This window comes from Dipodomys ordii, unplaced genomic scaffold (genome assembly GCF_000151885.1).
Source record: "Dipodomys ordii isolate 6190 unplaced genomic scaffold, Dord_2.0 Scaffold128, whole genome shotgun sequence".
NCBI lineage: Eukaryota > Metazoa > Chordata > Mammalia > Rodentia > Heteromyidae > Dipodomys > Dipodomys ordii.
The window spans coordinates 384468-400659 of record NW_012267344.1 but is presented as its reverse complement, the minus strand read 5'-3'; the positions used below and the strand labels follow the sequence as shown (position 1 = coordinate 400659).

Here is a 16192-nt window from a genome sequence, read left to right as displayed (position 1 = left end):
GCCCAGGCCATGAGTTCAAGCCCCAGGACTGGTACACACACACACACACACACACACACACACACACACACTGTTCCAAGCTCAGGGACAGTGCCCAGGCCATGAGTTCAAGCCCCAGGACTGGTACACACACACACACACACACACACTGTTCCATGCTGAGAAAGGTTAAGGAAGCAGACAGTTAACAAACCACAAAAAGGGTACACTATGAAAAAACCTAAAGTTTAGAGATTTGTTTTACAGGACAGAGATAGCTCTTGTGTCGAGAGCTTCTCACTTCTAACCAGGTGCTGCCCAGTCCAGCTTCCCATAACATAGAAAAAGGTCAGGAAAAGCGTGCTGGATGCTTAGGTCGAAAACCAGTAAGAACAGTAATCATCATAATCATAGTAACACCACAATAATCTTTACTTGTGGCTCTAAATTATATACATTAAATGCTAACCTGTTCTAAGTAACAGATCTTTTTTTTTTTTTTTTGGTCCGGTCGTGGGGCCTGAACTCTGGGCCTGGGCGCTGTCCCTCAGCTCTTCAGCTTAAGGCTAATGCTCTACCACTTGAGCCACGGCGCCACTTCCGGCTTTTTCTTTTTTGCTTATGTGATGCTGAGGAGTCAAACCCAGGGCCTCGTGCATGCAAGGCAAGCGCTCTACCACTGAGCCACCTTCCCAGCCCCATAAGTGACAGACCTTTATCAAGCTTTTCCACCTGTATCACTATATTAGCTCTCAGGTTGGCTGGGAAGGCTACTTTGGTTTACTGGGTAGTATACTAAAAGAATGGTTATCTCAGAATCACTGAATATGGAGCCCACGGACGAGTCCTTGGAGACCCTCTATGGCCCCGCCATGCCACCCCCACATACCTTGATGGGTACTTCAGTGCATACGCAGCAGCCAAGAACCCCCCCAGGTTGTGCCCAAGCACGATCATTCTGTCCAATCCCAAGGCGTGCCTCCACTCTTCAATGGATTCCACGAACTGATTCTCCACCTCTTCTGCATCACTGTCAAACCTGGGTCTGCTGCTTCGCCCGAAGCCCAACAGGTCGAAAGCGTACACAGGCCTGTCGGTGCAAAGATCTTCGAAATTCAGGGCCCAGAGTCCGAGACCTCCTCCGAAACCATGCAGGAGGACCAGAGGAGTCTTTGAAATACTATGAGAGAACTTCAGTGTCCATACTCGATTTCCATTCGATATGCGAACAAATTCCTTTTTGTAGGTGCAGGGGACGCCTGATGAAAACAGAGGAAAGAGGTTCGAAGTCAGTGTCACCCCTTCTGAGCAGAGGATTCCTCTCGGAGCAACTGATGGTGGGTATTCTAGAAACCAGTCATAGGACTTGAGCTCTTATTATGGCAGTCCTAAAAACATGTGTGTGTCTATTATACAGCGAGCTAAATGGCCACGCTTGCTATCTACGTGCAAACACTTACCTTAGCTAAGCCTCAAGTATCAGAGTATGTGGCAATGTCATTATTACCTCCTCCTGTCTTTCCATCCTATCGATCTGTCACGGACCCGGCACTGCAGACAGTAACTAACTAAAGAATAGCACCCTGATTTTGTAGACACTGAAGACTAGAAGTCAGACGTGGAGCAAGAATGGGTTTAGGGAAGGTTTCATGGTACCCCCAGTAACCACAGGACCAAAAATCTCAAGTCATTTCAAGGCTTAGTAGAAAAAGAGGGGCTATATAGGATGGTAGGAACTCCCCAGCAGGAGATGCACATCACCTGAGTTCAAGTTCAACAATGTCTACAAAATGCAAATAATCACCATTTTGTAGATCTAATAACTTCTTTCCTAGTTTAGTTATTTATTATTTAGTGCTGGTCCTGGGGCTTGAACTCAGGGCCTGGCTGCTGACACTGAGCTCTTTTGCTCAAGGCTGGTGCCCTACACCACTTGAGCCACAGCTCCATTTCTGCCTTTTTTGGGGGGAGGGGGGTAGTTAATTGGTGATAAGAATCTCATGGTCTTTCCAGTCTGGGCTGGCTTTGAACTGTGATCCTTAGATTTCAGCCTTCTGAGCAGCTAGGATGACAGGCATGAGCCAGTGGCACCTGACTACTTCTTATTTACTTGTTAAATTACGTCTTCCTTTTATTAAGTAGTTGTACAAAGGGGTTTCACTTCAACATGTCAGTTTATGAGGACAATGCGTCATGATCACCCCTTTAAAAAAGCAAACACAGAAAAACCTTAGGTTGCATGGCATCTGACTTAATTTGATCAATGAAAAGTTACACTTTAGATCTATCTAGCCCTTAAATATTCCCGAGTACTGAACTGCAGTGGATAAAACCTGCACTAGCCAGAATCTCAAGTTCTGAGTCACCCAGGAACAGCATTCATTCACACCATTGCTAGATCATGATCCCAACAGAGCAGAAACATACGTGGTTAGGAGAGGAGGAGAACTTAGTATTAAGCCAAGCTGTTCAGCAGTCTGTACACAGGGAACTGAGCATTTCTTCCCACAAGGAAGATTTGTATCTATTTGAGAGCTTACTCCTCTATATTGGTCACCTGGCAGGGACCAATTCTTGCTCTGCAACTCTAGGACCTTAGTCGGGAATCGAACCCAGGACTTCATGGATGTTAGGCGAGCACTCTACCACTAAGCCACCTTCCCAGCCCTGGTCTCTTCCTCTTAAGCTACCAAGTGCATGAAGAAGAACGTTCATTCGTGGTAAAGAAGAGGAGTAGCAGACAAGAGCAAACGCCTGCACAGACATCCACACTATGGAATCCGTTCAACTGTATTGGCAGAACGAAAGTGTTAAAAACAACAACGTCCTGACCCCAGTTTGGATACATCTCAGTTCTCATCAGAAACAAAAATGAAGGCTTCCACGCAGAATAAAAGAAACCTAGCATGGGAGCACGGGAGGAATTCGAAGGCCTGTCGTACCTTCCTCCTAAGGTAAGGGATGGGAAGCTGAGCAAAGTGACTTGGCCAACATCCTGTTAGACCTGTGGGCAGATCTAGGCCTGATTCCAGTCCAGCACACTTTCTACAACCCAAACACTCTAGAATAGCAGCTGGGCGCTGGTGGCTCACACCTGTCATCCTAGCTACTCAGGAGGCTGAGATCTGAGGACTGTGGTTCAAAGCCAGCCCAGGCAGAAAAGGCGCTGAGAGACATTTAATCTCTCCAATTAACCACTGAAAAACAGGAAGTGGTGCTGTGGCTCAAAGTGGTAGAGCACTAGCCTTGAATCAAAAGAGCTCATGGACAGCACTGAGGCCCTGAGTTCAAGACCTACAACTGACCAAAACAAAATGAATAAATAAATAAAATAATACCACTCTATTTGTCTTTTTGCACTCTTTTTCTGATGGGCGAACAGTGTTCCAGGTCACATGACACAAAAGTCCCCAACAGACCGGGTGTAGAAGTAGATATAAGGACCCTCTGCCTTTTATTACATCAGACATCGAAGCGATTTGCGCATATAGAAATAATGTTACTCTTTCCCTGATACTTTTGTTTAGGAAGTAGTCATCTTTGAAGACGTATTTCTTGTAACCTGTAGTGGGGTTGCCTGACACTCTTTTTCAACTAAATTCACACATGAACCTAGTTTCCCATTTATGCAGTGTTCATTAATAATGGGATTAAGTATCCATAGCTACAACCTATACAACAAAGTTTCTTGGAGCGGGGGAGAGAGGGGAGGGAGGGAAGGGGTAGGAGGGCTTACTTATTCAAGAGTTTAACAGCGATGTCAGAGCCCTGGGGACAAAGGAGAGAAGTTTCTTCTGTGGACTTTTTTATTTTGCTAACACATCACGGACTTGTCTCCAGCGGGAAGGCAATGTCTATTTATCGAGCGATTTTTAGTTAACAGGTCAGGTGAATGTACAAGAAGAAAACCTTACATTTTAACATTTTCTCTTCGGCTTCTTTGAGGTGTGTCGACGATGTAGGACACCAGGTGGGAAGCCAACCCGTTAGCCATCCTGACCTACAGTGCCAAAAACAAAAGGCAAAAAAAGAAGTGAGTTTTGCCCTTCACTCAGCTTCAGGCTATGACATAACGGAGCAGAAAAGCAGCAGAGACTCGAGCTGGGAAGGTGGCTCAGTGGTAGAGAGGCTTGCCTTGCATGCATGAGGCCCTGGGTTCGATTCCTCAGCGCCACATAAGCAGAAAAAGCCAGAAGTGGCGCTGTGGCTCAAGTGGTAGAGCGCTTGTCTTGAGCTGAAGAGCTGAGGGACAGCGCCCAGGCCAAGTTCAGGCCCCATGACCAACGAAAAGCAAAGCAAAGCAAAGCAGCAGAGGCAACCCAGAGTCTGGGGGACACCAGCTGAGCATGGCCAAAGTCACTCAAGACGCAAAGCATTGTGGTATGTTCAACCTCAGCCTGACTGCAAAAATCCCTTCTTATCTTCATGGGTGCTCAGACTCCAAATAATGAAGGAGAGGTTGAATTGAAGCAGAATAAATATGAATAGTTAATAACAGAAACTGGAGGTATTCCACCCAGTGCAAAACAGCCTCTTTATCAGGTAGAAGTAGAAAAGGTGAAAGGTTCATTTGAAGGAGAGGCTCACAGGGAGAAATGACAGGTATGGAGGGTGGCTGTTGACAGAGAGCTATTATTAAAAGTCTGACTTTTAAAAGGAAAATCCTTGCCAGGAGCTAGTGGCTCACGCCTGTAATCCTAGCTACTCTGAAGGCTGAGATCTGAAGATAAAAGTTCAAAGCCAGCCTGGGCAGGAACATCTATGAGACTCTTAACTTCCAATTAACTACCAAAAAGCCAGATGTGGACCTGTGGCTCAAGTGGTTGAGTGCCAATCTTGAGAGAAAAAAAAACTTGGGGACAGTGCCCGGACCTTGAGTTCAAGCCCCAGTATTGGCACACACATGCGTACACACACACACACACACACACACACACACACAAAACCTCAAAATCAAAAACAAACAACATACTTCTAAGAGAAATGCGAAGAGCTGTTCTAGAACAAATTAAATAGACAGAGAATCAAAATAGGTTTGCATTCCAGCAAACCATATGTGAAAAAAAAAATGATGGTGACATCTGTTAAAAACAACAACAACAACAAAAACCCAGAAATAGTCAGGTGCTGGTGGCTCACGCCTGTCATCCTAGCTACTCAGGAGGCTGAGATCTGAGGATCAAGGTTCAGAGTCAGCCCAGGCAGGAACGTCTATGAGACTCTTATTTCCAATGAACCCCCAGAAAACCAGAAGTAGAGCTGTGGCTCCAAGTGGTAGAGTGCTAGCCTTGAGCGAAAAGGCTCAGGGACAGCGCCCAGGCCCTGAGTTCGAGCCCCAGAACCAACAACAGCAAAAAAAAAAACAAACATAGACATTGAGAAACAAAGAGGCACCAGGCAGGCAAGATGCGAGGTGACGAATTACACACAGCCAGGGAAAGAGCATTTGTCAACTCCTGGCCCGGCAGAAACCGAAAACCTTAACCGCCATCTGAAAGTTGGCGGGGACTGGGCACAGGGTGGTATTATTTAAAGTGAGAACTTCCTGTGAACGAGAAATGAATTGGAAAAGGAAACAGGACCAAAAACCACAGATTCCACACAAGAATGCTGGGCCTGAACCAAAGCGTTGGCAGGAAGGATAGAGAGAGACAAGATCTAGCCGAGGAATATTTAAAAACAAAATGGGCTACTGGCCGCCGGTGCCTCTCCTGCCTGCCATCCTAGCTACTCAGGAGGCTGAGATCTGAGGATCGTAGTTCAAAGCCAGCCAAGGCAAGAAAGTCCATGAGACTCTGACTGCCAATGAACCACCACAAAAACCAGAAGTGGTGTTTTGGCTCAAAAGTGGCAGAGCACTAGTCTTGAGCACAAAGAGGCTCAGAGACAGTGCCCAAGGCCCTGAGTTCAAGCCCGAGGGACCAGCAATAAAAGAATTAAAATACAACAGGTTCTTTTTTGCTGCTGTTGTTGGTCGTGGGGGGCCTGGGTGCTGTCCTGAGCTCAGCTCTTCAGCTCAAGGCTAGCGAGCCAGTGTCACTTCCAGTTTTCTGGTGTTCCATTGGAGAGAAGAATCTCATGGACTTTCTTGCCCAGGCTGGCTTTGAACCGTGATCCTCAGATCTCAGCATGCTGAATAGCTAAGGATTAAAGGCTTACACTAGGTTCTTTAACAGGGATGGTATAGGCAAGGGCCTGAACCCCCAAAATATAATAACAAAAAGAACCAACACTGAGACAAAGAGATGGTTTTGGAAAGGCTAACCAATAGTACGAGCAATCAAGGAAGGTGATCAGAATTACCAATAATCTAATATCTACAGTTTCTTATTTCTTTGTTTTTGTTTTTCTTGAGGCAGCAGGGTCTGGCTACAATGGCTAAGCTGGCCCTGAACTCAAGATTTTCCCGATTCGGATTCTCTCTCCTTAGGGCTGGGATTATAGGAGTGTGCCACTATGCCCGATTTGTAGACAGCATTTTGTTTCCTAGTCAACTTTCGTCTTGTCTCCAGTCTTTCAACAAAAGAACTTCCTAGGATATTCAGACCATTTGTGTGTCTACATACACCTGCTCACAGAATAGGACTCTAAGCAGATGCTCTGGTCAAAGCCAGGATGTTAGGTTATAGAGACAGTATGTGAAGCAAAGGTCACCTACAGACATCAGTGTTTTCTCTATGTTTAAAAAAAGCAAAATAATAGCATTTGCCACACGTTTCACGTACCTTATTATTAGACACATTCACATTAATCCACTTGTAAGTGTTTACAACTCTGGAAAAAGTTGCTGAGACTTTAGCAACTGAGTTTTCAATTTACTCCAGAACTTTCAATTGATTTTTTTTTAAAAATTAAGTTTTAAATTACTTTTTAAACACTGCCAGAGTCCAGCAGGGATGACTCCGGTCCTCTCTCCCTGTTGGCCTCCCCTTTAAAAAAAAAAAAAAAAAGTGGTTTGGAGACAGGAGTTCTCTTTTTGTTGTCGTGATTGCTTTGTGTAAGTCAACTGTCCTGTAACTGAAGCTCCTGTGTGACTCTAGAATCATCTCCTAATAGCAGCCTAGTGTTTTGTGAGACAGAGATCAGTACCAAAAAAAAAAAAAAAAAGGTGAAAGTGAAATGAACCGTCATCTCCTATTACTCTAAATGACATCACAAGACGAGCTGGAGCACAGAATAGAAAATGCCATTTTTGCATGGGTGTTTTAAACAACAACAAACAAAACACCTCACATCCAGGCTGTGTGCTGGTGGTCATGCTGGTCGACCTAGCGATTCATGAGGCTGAGATCTGAGATGGACAATAGAGACTCTTATCTCCAATTATCTACCAAAAAAAGGCCACAGGTTTGGAACAGTGGCTCCAAAGTGGGAGAGCACCAGCCTGGAGCAAACTAGCTCAGAGACAGTGGCCCAGGCCCAGTTTTCAAGCCCCAGGATTGGTACAAGACCGAAAACAAAACCAACAAAACCCCTCGTTATGTCCAAAAACTAATTCAGACTCTGAATTACCAACTGTGTGTGGCTACTAGAATTTAAGAAGTAACATACAAGCCTATTGTGTAGGAATTACCCACCTACCTCCACTGAGTTACAATTCACAATGCCACTCCACTTTCATGGTCTATGGATTTCGCCTCCTAATGACCCGTTTAGAAGTTCAATAATTGCATTAAAAACGAGAGCTCTTCAGCCACAAGAGGCACCAACTCTCTTCATGCTTTCATAGTAGCCTTTTCAATAAAGTGGACAGGTTTTAGTTTCCCTTTGTATCGGTCCTAGGGCCTGAACACAGGGCCTGGGTGCTGTCCCTGAGCTTTTTCGCTCAAGGCTAGCACTCTAAAGTGGACCATTTTTGTAAGTGAGATTCCCCCCCCCCAAAGCATAAACTGAAAAAATTCTACTTAATAAAGCATAGTGAAATATCTCATTTTCATCCTTAATGAAAGCTGCAAAGATAGCACTTTTTCCCCTAAGTTCTAACTATGTCTTGTCTTTGTCCAGGCTTACTTTGGCTAGATAGAAAATGTTCTATAGAAACTGTCTTCTACTTTTACTTCTGTTGGACAGACACTCTATAGAATTTAAGATGGAGACATATATATATGTATACGTATATATATATATATGTATATATATCCATTTACACCCATCTGAAACTCTCTCTCTCTCTATATATATATATATGTATATTAACATACACCCCCATCTTCAACACTTTTTATTTTCTAGAAGTATTCCTTATGTAACTGGCTCAAAGGAACACGTCTAGAAAATGAAAAGTAAGGAGACAGCTCTAGAAAGTGAAAGATGTTTCAAAAAGCCAGTTACGTAATGCCTCCAAGGCACACTTCTAGAAAGTGAAAAGCAAGAGTCTGACTTGTCTACCCAAGCCCCGAAGACTGACCTATCCACTCCGACTTCTTGTCTTTAAAAGAGACCCTCTGCCCCTTCTTACCCAGCCAATCTCTGCCAGACACCATTATTACCCAGCATTCCCTAGGCCTGACATGTAGGCTACTGGAACTAAGATGGAAGCCGGCCAACCATGTGTGCAGACAGCATAGAGTAAAAGGTCCCCAGGCCGGGCTGCAAACCATTAAACTATATAAACAGGAAAGCTTTGGCCTATAAACAGGAAAGCAAAACCTCTTGTATTTAAGCAGATAAGCAGCAAGTAACACCATTTATCACTGATATCCTGACTTCAGAAGACCAACAGGTATCAATCATTATATAAAGAAGAAGCCATGTGCCCACAGGGACTGTCACTTCCCCAAAGTAAATAGCTACAATACCAGGAAACATTGTTTGCTGGCAGATGTGTGCCAAAATGTTTTCTAAGAGGCGTTAATCTCATTAGCAAGGCAGAAGATTCCAGTCCTAATGCAAATAGTGGAAAAGCAGAAGGAGTTTCAGTCTACAACCAGGTTGTTTTTATTTTTTGTTTTGTTCTTTGTTTTGTCTTGCCAGCCCTGGGGCTTGCACTCAGGGCCTGGGCGCTGTCTGTGAACTTCTTTGGCTCAAGGCTAGCACTCTACTGTTGAGCCACAGCGCCACTTCTGGCTTTTTCTGTGTTTGTGGTACTGAGGAATCGAACCCAGGGCTTCATGCATGCTAGGCAAGCACTCTACCACTAAGCCACCTTCCCAGGCCGGTTAAGTAGTTTTAAAAGACTAATATAGAAGCTGGTAATTCTAAGAAAAACCAAGTAAGATGTGCTTCACATGTTCATAGAGTATATTTATTTAAAGATCTCATGTTAAGTATCCTGTTAGATATCAATGTTTGCCCTGAACTTTCTAATTTTTGTTTTTTGAATATCGTTAACATTCTCCTTGTCCCCCAGGCCACGAGCCTGAAAGGTTCCTGGTAATTCCTGTTTTGTTCTCAGAGACATCTGACTATCTATAGTATTACTAAACCTGAATTACACAATCTAGAAATATTGTGAAACCGTGAAAGAGGTTTCAAAGGATTCTGAGGAAAATATACACCAAGTCTGGCCAATTTCCACACACTCTTGGCTGCTTAAAATAACATTTTCTAATTAGGTTATAAGTAAAGATGATTTCAGTAGATTACAGTTTTGTTTAAAATTGCCTCCATTCCAGGAAGAAGAATGGGAATAAAATGGAGGGAGGGGAAGTTGTTCAAAGTTCACTGTGGGTATATACGGAAATATCACACACACAAAAAAACCCTCTCCTATTCCTAAATGTATGCTACTTCCAAAATAAAATAAGCTAGTCGCCATTCCTGGTATGATCAAGAGGAAAAAAAAAATGTGTATTATTACTCTCTCTCTAAACAAAGCATAGATTTTTCTCTTAGTTTTAAGAGGCATGACTTTTTTGATTTTCATTGCAAATCTTCAAATTAAGAGATGTGAAAAAAAATATATATCTCTCTGACATAATTCCTCCACTAATGAAGAATTGAAACTTCCAACTTCCAAAATTGTAACCTAAATTAAAGACATTCTTTCTTGGGACCTGAATTCTTAAATCCTGTTCTTGGAAAAGTGGGGGGAGAGGGGGGAAGGAATAAGGCACATGCATCCTGTAGCCACAACTAAAGTGAACAATAGACCAGTTTATTTGGGCTAAGTAAGTGATTCAGGTTATTATGATCACTAGATTGAGGACAAAGCAGACATTCTAATATATCTGAACACATTAATAACTAGTTCAAGTGGTAGAGTACTTACCAGCAAGCCCAATGCTCTAGATTCAACCTCAGTACAAGGAAGACGAAAGAAAGGAAAGAAATAGAGAGGGAGGAGCAGAGAGAGAGAGAGAGAGAAATGGAGGGAGGGAGCGAGGGAGGAAGACAAAGAATTCTTAAAATAATACTAGATCTTAAATGGAATAGTTAACTTTTTAGAAACTCATCTCTAGGCATGATTTTTGTGTGCTTAAATCCAGGGCACTTTACCACCTCTAGGTTTTTTTGTTTTTTGTTTGTTTTTTTTGCCAGGCTTTCCTCCTCCAGTAAGGCTTCAAACCCCAATCCTCAGATCTCAGCCTCATGAGTAGCTAGGATTATAAGTGCGAGTCATCAGAACGGGGCTACACATGATTTACAAGAAAGAAGTCACTCACAATCGGGATTGGGAAATTGCAGATTCATGAGGTGAGACTAAACACCTAACAATTAGTCAAGGCTTTTAAAAAAAAACAACAACAACAGTGTAAGGTTTCAGACTAGCTATTAGAAGTCTTACGGGCAAATCTTTAAAGACTTGTTCAGAGACATCTATAATTCGGAAAGATGATTATCCAGTGGGCTTTAAAAAAAATTATTATTTGTTAAGTAGGCCCTTGGAACTTTACCATCTTTGGTTCACACGTTCTTCCTTCGTCACAGAACTGAAATCAGCACTCTCTGCTCTGTGATTGGCATTTTGGAAAGCAGGCAGAACAGTGAGGTGTGAGGAGGTTTATCTAAGGTCATGAAATAGGCGGTTATTACCAACCTCCCGGTGTAACTTAAGTTCAGAGTTCTAAGTATTGTCCTGTTCAAATTTAAACTTTTCTGTCTTAGGATGAGATAAAAAAAAATAATCTAAGTCGCATAGCTGAAAAATACATAACCACCTACTGAGTTTTTGATCTTGGTGTTTGTTGGGATAATTTACAATAATTGAAGTAGTTAAGAAAATAGGATCAAAGCTTTACTATTTGTTAAATCCCTTCCAGGTTCTACCAGTCATTTGAGTCAGACCAAAAAGCTTTGTCTTCGCTGGGCACAGCTGACTCACGCCTGTCATCCTAGCTATTCAGGAGGCTAAGATCTGAGGATTGCTGTTCGAAGCCAGTCTGGGCAAGAAAGTCTGTGAGACTCTTAGCTTCTGTGGCTCAAAGGGGTAGAAGATTAGACTTGACCAAAAAAAAATGTTTAGGGACAGTGCTCAGGCCCTGAGTTCAAGTCCCCACAACTGACAACAAAACCAAACCAACAAAAACAACTTTGTCTGACAGAATACATATATAAATAGCTATATTAGTAAGTACTAATGAGAGGCCATAAAGGAAGTTTAAGGCTGGGTATGGTAGGATACACTTGGAATCCCAGCACTTGGGAGGTAAAAGAACTGGTCAGGGAAACCTTGTTCTCAGAAAACAAAAAAAAGGGGGGGGGGTGTGCAGGGAAGAGTTCAGAACAATACCATGGACTTTTAGAGAAGAGTAATTACATCTGTGAAGCAAGCTATGGGGAAATGGGAGGGAGACAAGGAACAAATTTAGGAAACAAGGAAGAGAGGACTTGGCTAGAGTTGCTAAAGACTCCAGTGATCAGGAAGATTCCAAAACTAGAAAACTGCTTACAGAAGGGCTCTGGCCTCAGGCTGAGGACACAAGAAAAAGTAAAACCCCTCTGTGTGTGTGTGTAATTGCATGCATGCATGTGCGCACATACACACACACACACACACACAGTGTTCTCTTGGAAATGTGAAAGCCATTCATGAAAGGAGCATGTTTCTAAGAGAGAGAATGAGGGAGATGATCAGCAACACAGGGAAAGATGCTGTCAACTTAGAATCCATGGGACTTTGCCAACAGATTTGATGCTCATGGGTGGAGGGGAGTCGAACAACAATGCCACAGTTGTGATTCTGGGTACCCAAAAGAATGTAATTGTTCTGACTGAAGGAAGCCAAGGGGAAAGAATTATGTTTTCACAGAGAGTTTGGCAGGAGAACCTGTTACAGCTGCAATCAAGCGCTGCCATCTGATCAACAATTACAATCAGTGGAGGACAGAAGACAGAGAAGTTCAGTCCTCTCCACAGACATTTTAGGAGAGTGCTTATACTTTTGCCAGAGACAAATCAACTCCAGTATTCCAGTAGGGCTTAGAGGAATTGTGCAGTTGCAGAATAGACAAAGTGATTCCTCTAAGCCCTACTGGTACTTAATACTTCTCTGGGACAAACTTGTAGCAATCCATACAAGCCTACTCCTAACTCCTGTCACAGTGAGCTTTCTCAATGGTATCCCAACTGAAAAGCGTTGGATGTAGAAAGCACAAACATCAACAAAGGAGGAGGCTGCAATGCTTGGTAAGAAATGTACGCATTATCCTGCCCATGTAATTGTAACCCCTCTGTACAGTATGTTCACAAATAAAAATAAAATTAAATTTAAAAAAAAAAGCACAAATAGCTCTCCAGCATGTGCATCTCTTATTCTCTTTTTCTTTATGATTATCTTCCAGTAGTTTGTATAAAGGCAGCACCATATATAACAGTTTATGATGCATCATTTTTATTTTCTTTTGGTCAGTTGTAGGGCTTGAACTTGGGGTCTGGGCCTTGTCCCTGAGCTTTTACATTCAAGGCTGGCACTCTACCACTTTGAGCCACACAGCTCCACTTCTGGTTTTCTGGTGGTTCATTGGAGATGAGTCTCATGGACTTTCCTGCCCAGGCTGGTTTTGAACCATGATACTCATATCTCAGCCTCCCGAGTAGCTAGGATAAAGGCAGGAGCGATGGGTGCCCAGTGTGATACATCTTGATCAGTGTCACATCCTTCAACATTCTGGCCCATCTCCACCCACCTCATATGTCCATCCTCTCGGAAGAGCCACCAAAGAAAAGACAAGAATCCTGTGTTCCAAAAAGCTGCCCAGTAACTATTATGGTAAGTGTTTTGCTTTGTTGACGTCATCTCCCTGGCTATATTAGTCTGTTTTCTGCTACCAATAAGAAAGACTAAGATAGAAGGAAAAGAGATATCTTGATCACAGCTGGCATTGGACTTTTGGCTTGGCGAAGTCCCAGATTGGCACAGGCCATGCTATTACGTGTGATACGGTGCTCCAGAGTATGTAGTATAGACAGATCTTCTGTCTGTCTGTCTGTCCCTTTCCTTAGAAAACTTAAGGATTTAATCATTGTGGCTCCATGCTAATGAGCTTATCTCCAAAGCTCTTCCAAAGGTCCAATGGGTCAGATGAAGTTCCACCTCTTTAACACTTCGCAATGGGGATTAAATTTCAACCAGGGAAGCCAAGTGCGTAGGAACACTTAGACCATTTCCAAACCCTGGCATCACCTACACCCTCAACTGTCTTAAGGCTAGGGACCTGGATTCAACATAAGAGTCAAGTATCCCCTCAGTCCCAATCCAAGTGAGAAGTAGCAGGAAAATGGGGTTGGGGGGAGGGATGGCTTAAGACTAAAATCAGACACCTCAGGGCTCCAATATAGTCCCTTCTGCTTTGCTAGATGCAGTCCCAAGAGCAAAAAGAGATCGTCATATCTACCACGCAGGGTGGACATCAGGTCTAAAATGGCCACATTTTGGGAAGCCCTCAGCAGGAGCGTAGCCTGGTTGCTTGCTTAGGACACTTTTGTGTTTATTTTTGTCGGTCATGGGGCTTGAACTCTGGGCCCGGGCAGTGTCCCTGAGCTCTTCAGCTCAAGGCGAGCGCTCTACCACTTGAGCCACAGCACCACTTCTGGTTTAATGGTGGTTCCTTGAAGATAAGAGTCTCCCAGACTGTCCTGCCCAGGCTGGCTTTGAACCACGATCCTCAGGTCTCAGCCTCCTGAGTGAGAAGCTAGGATGGCAGGCGTGAGTCACCAGTGCCCAGCACTTGGTACACTTCTATACCAGAGTAGAGAATGGGCACTACTTCACATGTATTGCCAAGAGTGCCAGGAAGCTTGCTTCAGTCTGGAGATAATGGCTGGTCAGCTTACTAAATGATTTTCTACAGTCTGCTATCAATGGCGTCCAGCCATCACCCTTAAATTCCTTTTGGGGGGTGTGCTCTGAAATCTCAGGCCCCCAAACATCAGCAAGACTAAAAGAATCTGCCTGTTGAAGAGTCTCAGAGCCAAAAAATGTCTGACAAACCTATTGGGAACGCAAGCTGACATTTGGGCAGCCTCTGACATCATGACTGTCAAGTGTCTCATAACAAGCATGACAAGGAAATTCATCAACACCCAAACAGTGGACCCACAAACATAAGACCAGGGGAACCTAGTTCCTAATATTCCTCCTCCGGGTATGTTTCCAAACACCCCAGTCTCCATAAACACCCCCTGTTTTATCACTGAGATCAAGACACTCCCTATTTTATCACTGAGATCCTGTTTCTCTCAAAAGGTTTTACTCAACAGAAGTAGAACTATTGCCAAAATATTTATCTACGTGTGTGTGTGTGTGTGTGTGTGTGTGTGTGTGTACGCACACTAGTATTATGTCTGGAACTCAGGGCCTGGCTCTCTTCCCTAGATTTTTTTTTTCCTTGCTCAAAGGTAATTCTCTCCCACTTGAACCACACCTCCACCTCTGGTTTTTTGCTAGTAAACTGAAGAGTTTTCTCCTGGGCTTTTCTGCCAGGCTGGCTGTCCTCAGAGCTCAGCCTCCTCAGTAACTAGGATTATAGGTGTGAGTCTCTAATTTAGCACATAGCTACATTTCTGAAGCTAATAAAATTTAAATTGTCTAATTTTTAAAAACTATTTTAATTAGCAAGCACAAAGCGTTTTCATTATGAACATTTCATGGGTAGAGTGTACTTTGAAATAGATCACGCTCTGATATTCCCTGCCAATTCCTTCTTCCTTCCGATGCTTTCAATATAAGAAAGTAGCCAAAGTACTTATAAGGAAGACATATAGAAATGTACTTTCCAGTATAAAGAGCAATAAGTGAAGCAATAACCTTCATGATAAATTGAATTTTTCTACCAATGAACTGCTGTTCTTTGGTTCACAAGTGCATGAAGTCAGTTCCAGATAGAAAGGAATCATTTAAAACCCTGTCTACAGAAAGCTTTACAACTAGACATCTGTCCCCCTCTGTCCACAAAGGTTCCTGAAATTATCTTCTGCCCAGACCCGAAAGGCAGATCCTCCCTCTCTACTTCTTTCTCTCTCTTCTTCAGTAAAGCCAAATTAGCTGACCCCACAAAGTACAAACAGGAAGAACCAGCAAAACAGGGCAGAACAGGCAAATAAGAGCAACTTTTGAAAGGTGAGTGATCACTTTTAGTTTTGTTTTTTTTTTTTTTGCCAGTCCTGGGACTTGAACTCAGGGCCTGGACACTTCACTGAGCTTCTTTTGCTCGAAGGCTAGCACTCTACCACCTGAGCCACAGCACCACTTCTGGCTTTTTCTGTGGATGTGGTGCTGAGGAATGGAACCCGGGGCTTCATGCATGCTAGGCGAGCGCTCTACCACGGAGCCACCTTCCCAGTCCAGCTTTTTTTAAATGCCAGTCCTGGGGTTTGAACACCGGGCTTGGGTAGGTGTCCCAACTTGGGTAGGGTTTCTTGTTTCCTGTTTTGTGGCTGCGTGTTTGTTTTTCTGCTCAAGGCTTAGCGCTCTTACCATTTCAGTAACACCTCCTCAAGGGAGTCTCCTAGACTTTCCTGCCCCGCCACCTGTGCAAGAGCCACAGATCTCCCCGCTCCCTGAGGAAGCAGTAGCTTGGGAGGAGGACAGGACATCTGGCCATCCATGCCAGCACCCCCCCCACCAACACCACTGAATCAGATGAAGCACCCACAACTCCTCCCCTGTGAGGACAAAGTTTTCTGGTCCCCTGGCCAGCCCCAGGCCCCAGGTCTTTCCTCAGCCCCTTCCTCTTCTGCTCCAGACTGCCCCCCACCTACCTTGCTGTCCCCCCCTTAAGGAAGAGCCCCCCCATCCCCCTAAGGGGGCACCCTCCCCCCAATCCACTCCCCC

At 43.8% G+C, this 16192-nt stretch overlaps 1 protein-coding gene across 2 annotated transcripts in view; it reads right to left on the bottom strand.

Annotated features, from left to right (window-relative positions):
• The window catches only part of Abhd5 (abhydrolase domain containing 5), a 27234-nt gene that overhangs the window by 10086 nt on the left and 956 nt on the right, over positions 1-16192 (bottom strand). For both annotated transcript variants that reach the window (XM_013030334.1, XM_013030333.1), the window contains exons 2-3: positions 3894-3979; positions 869-1238 (exon numbers count right to left, since the gene is read on the bottom strand). In XM_013030334.1, the coding sequence (XP_012885788.1) occupies positions 869-1238; positions 3894-3979 (456 nt within the window). The remainder of the gene's footprint in view (positions 1-868; positions 1239-3893; positions 3980-16192) is intronic.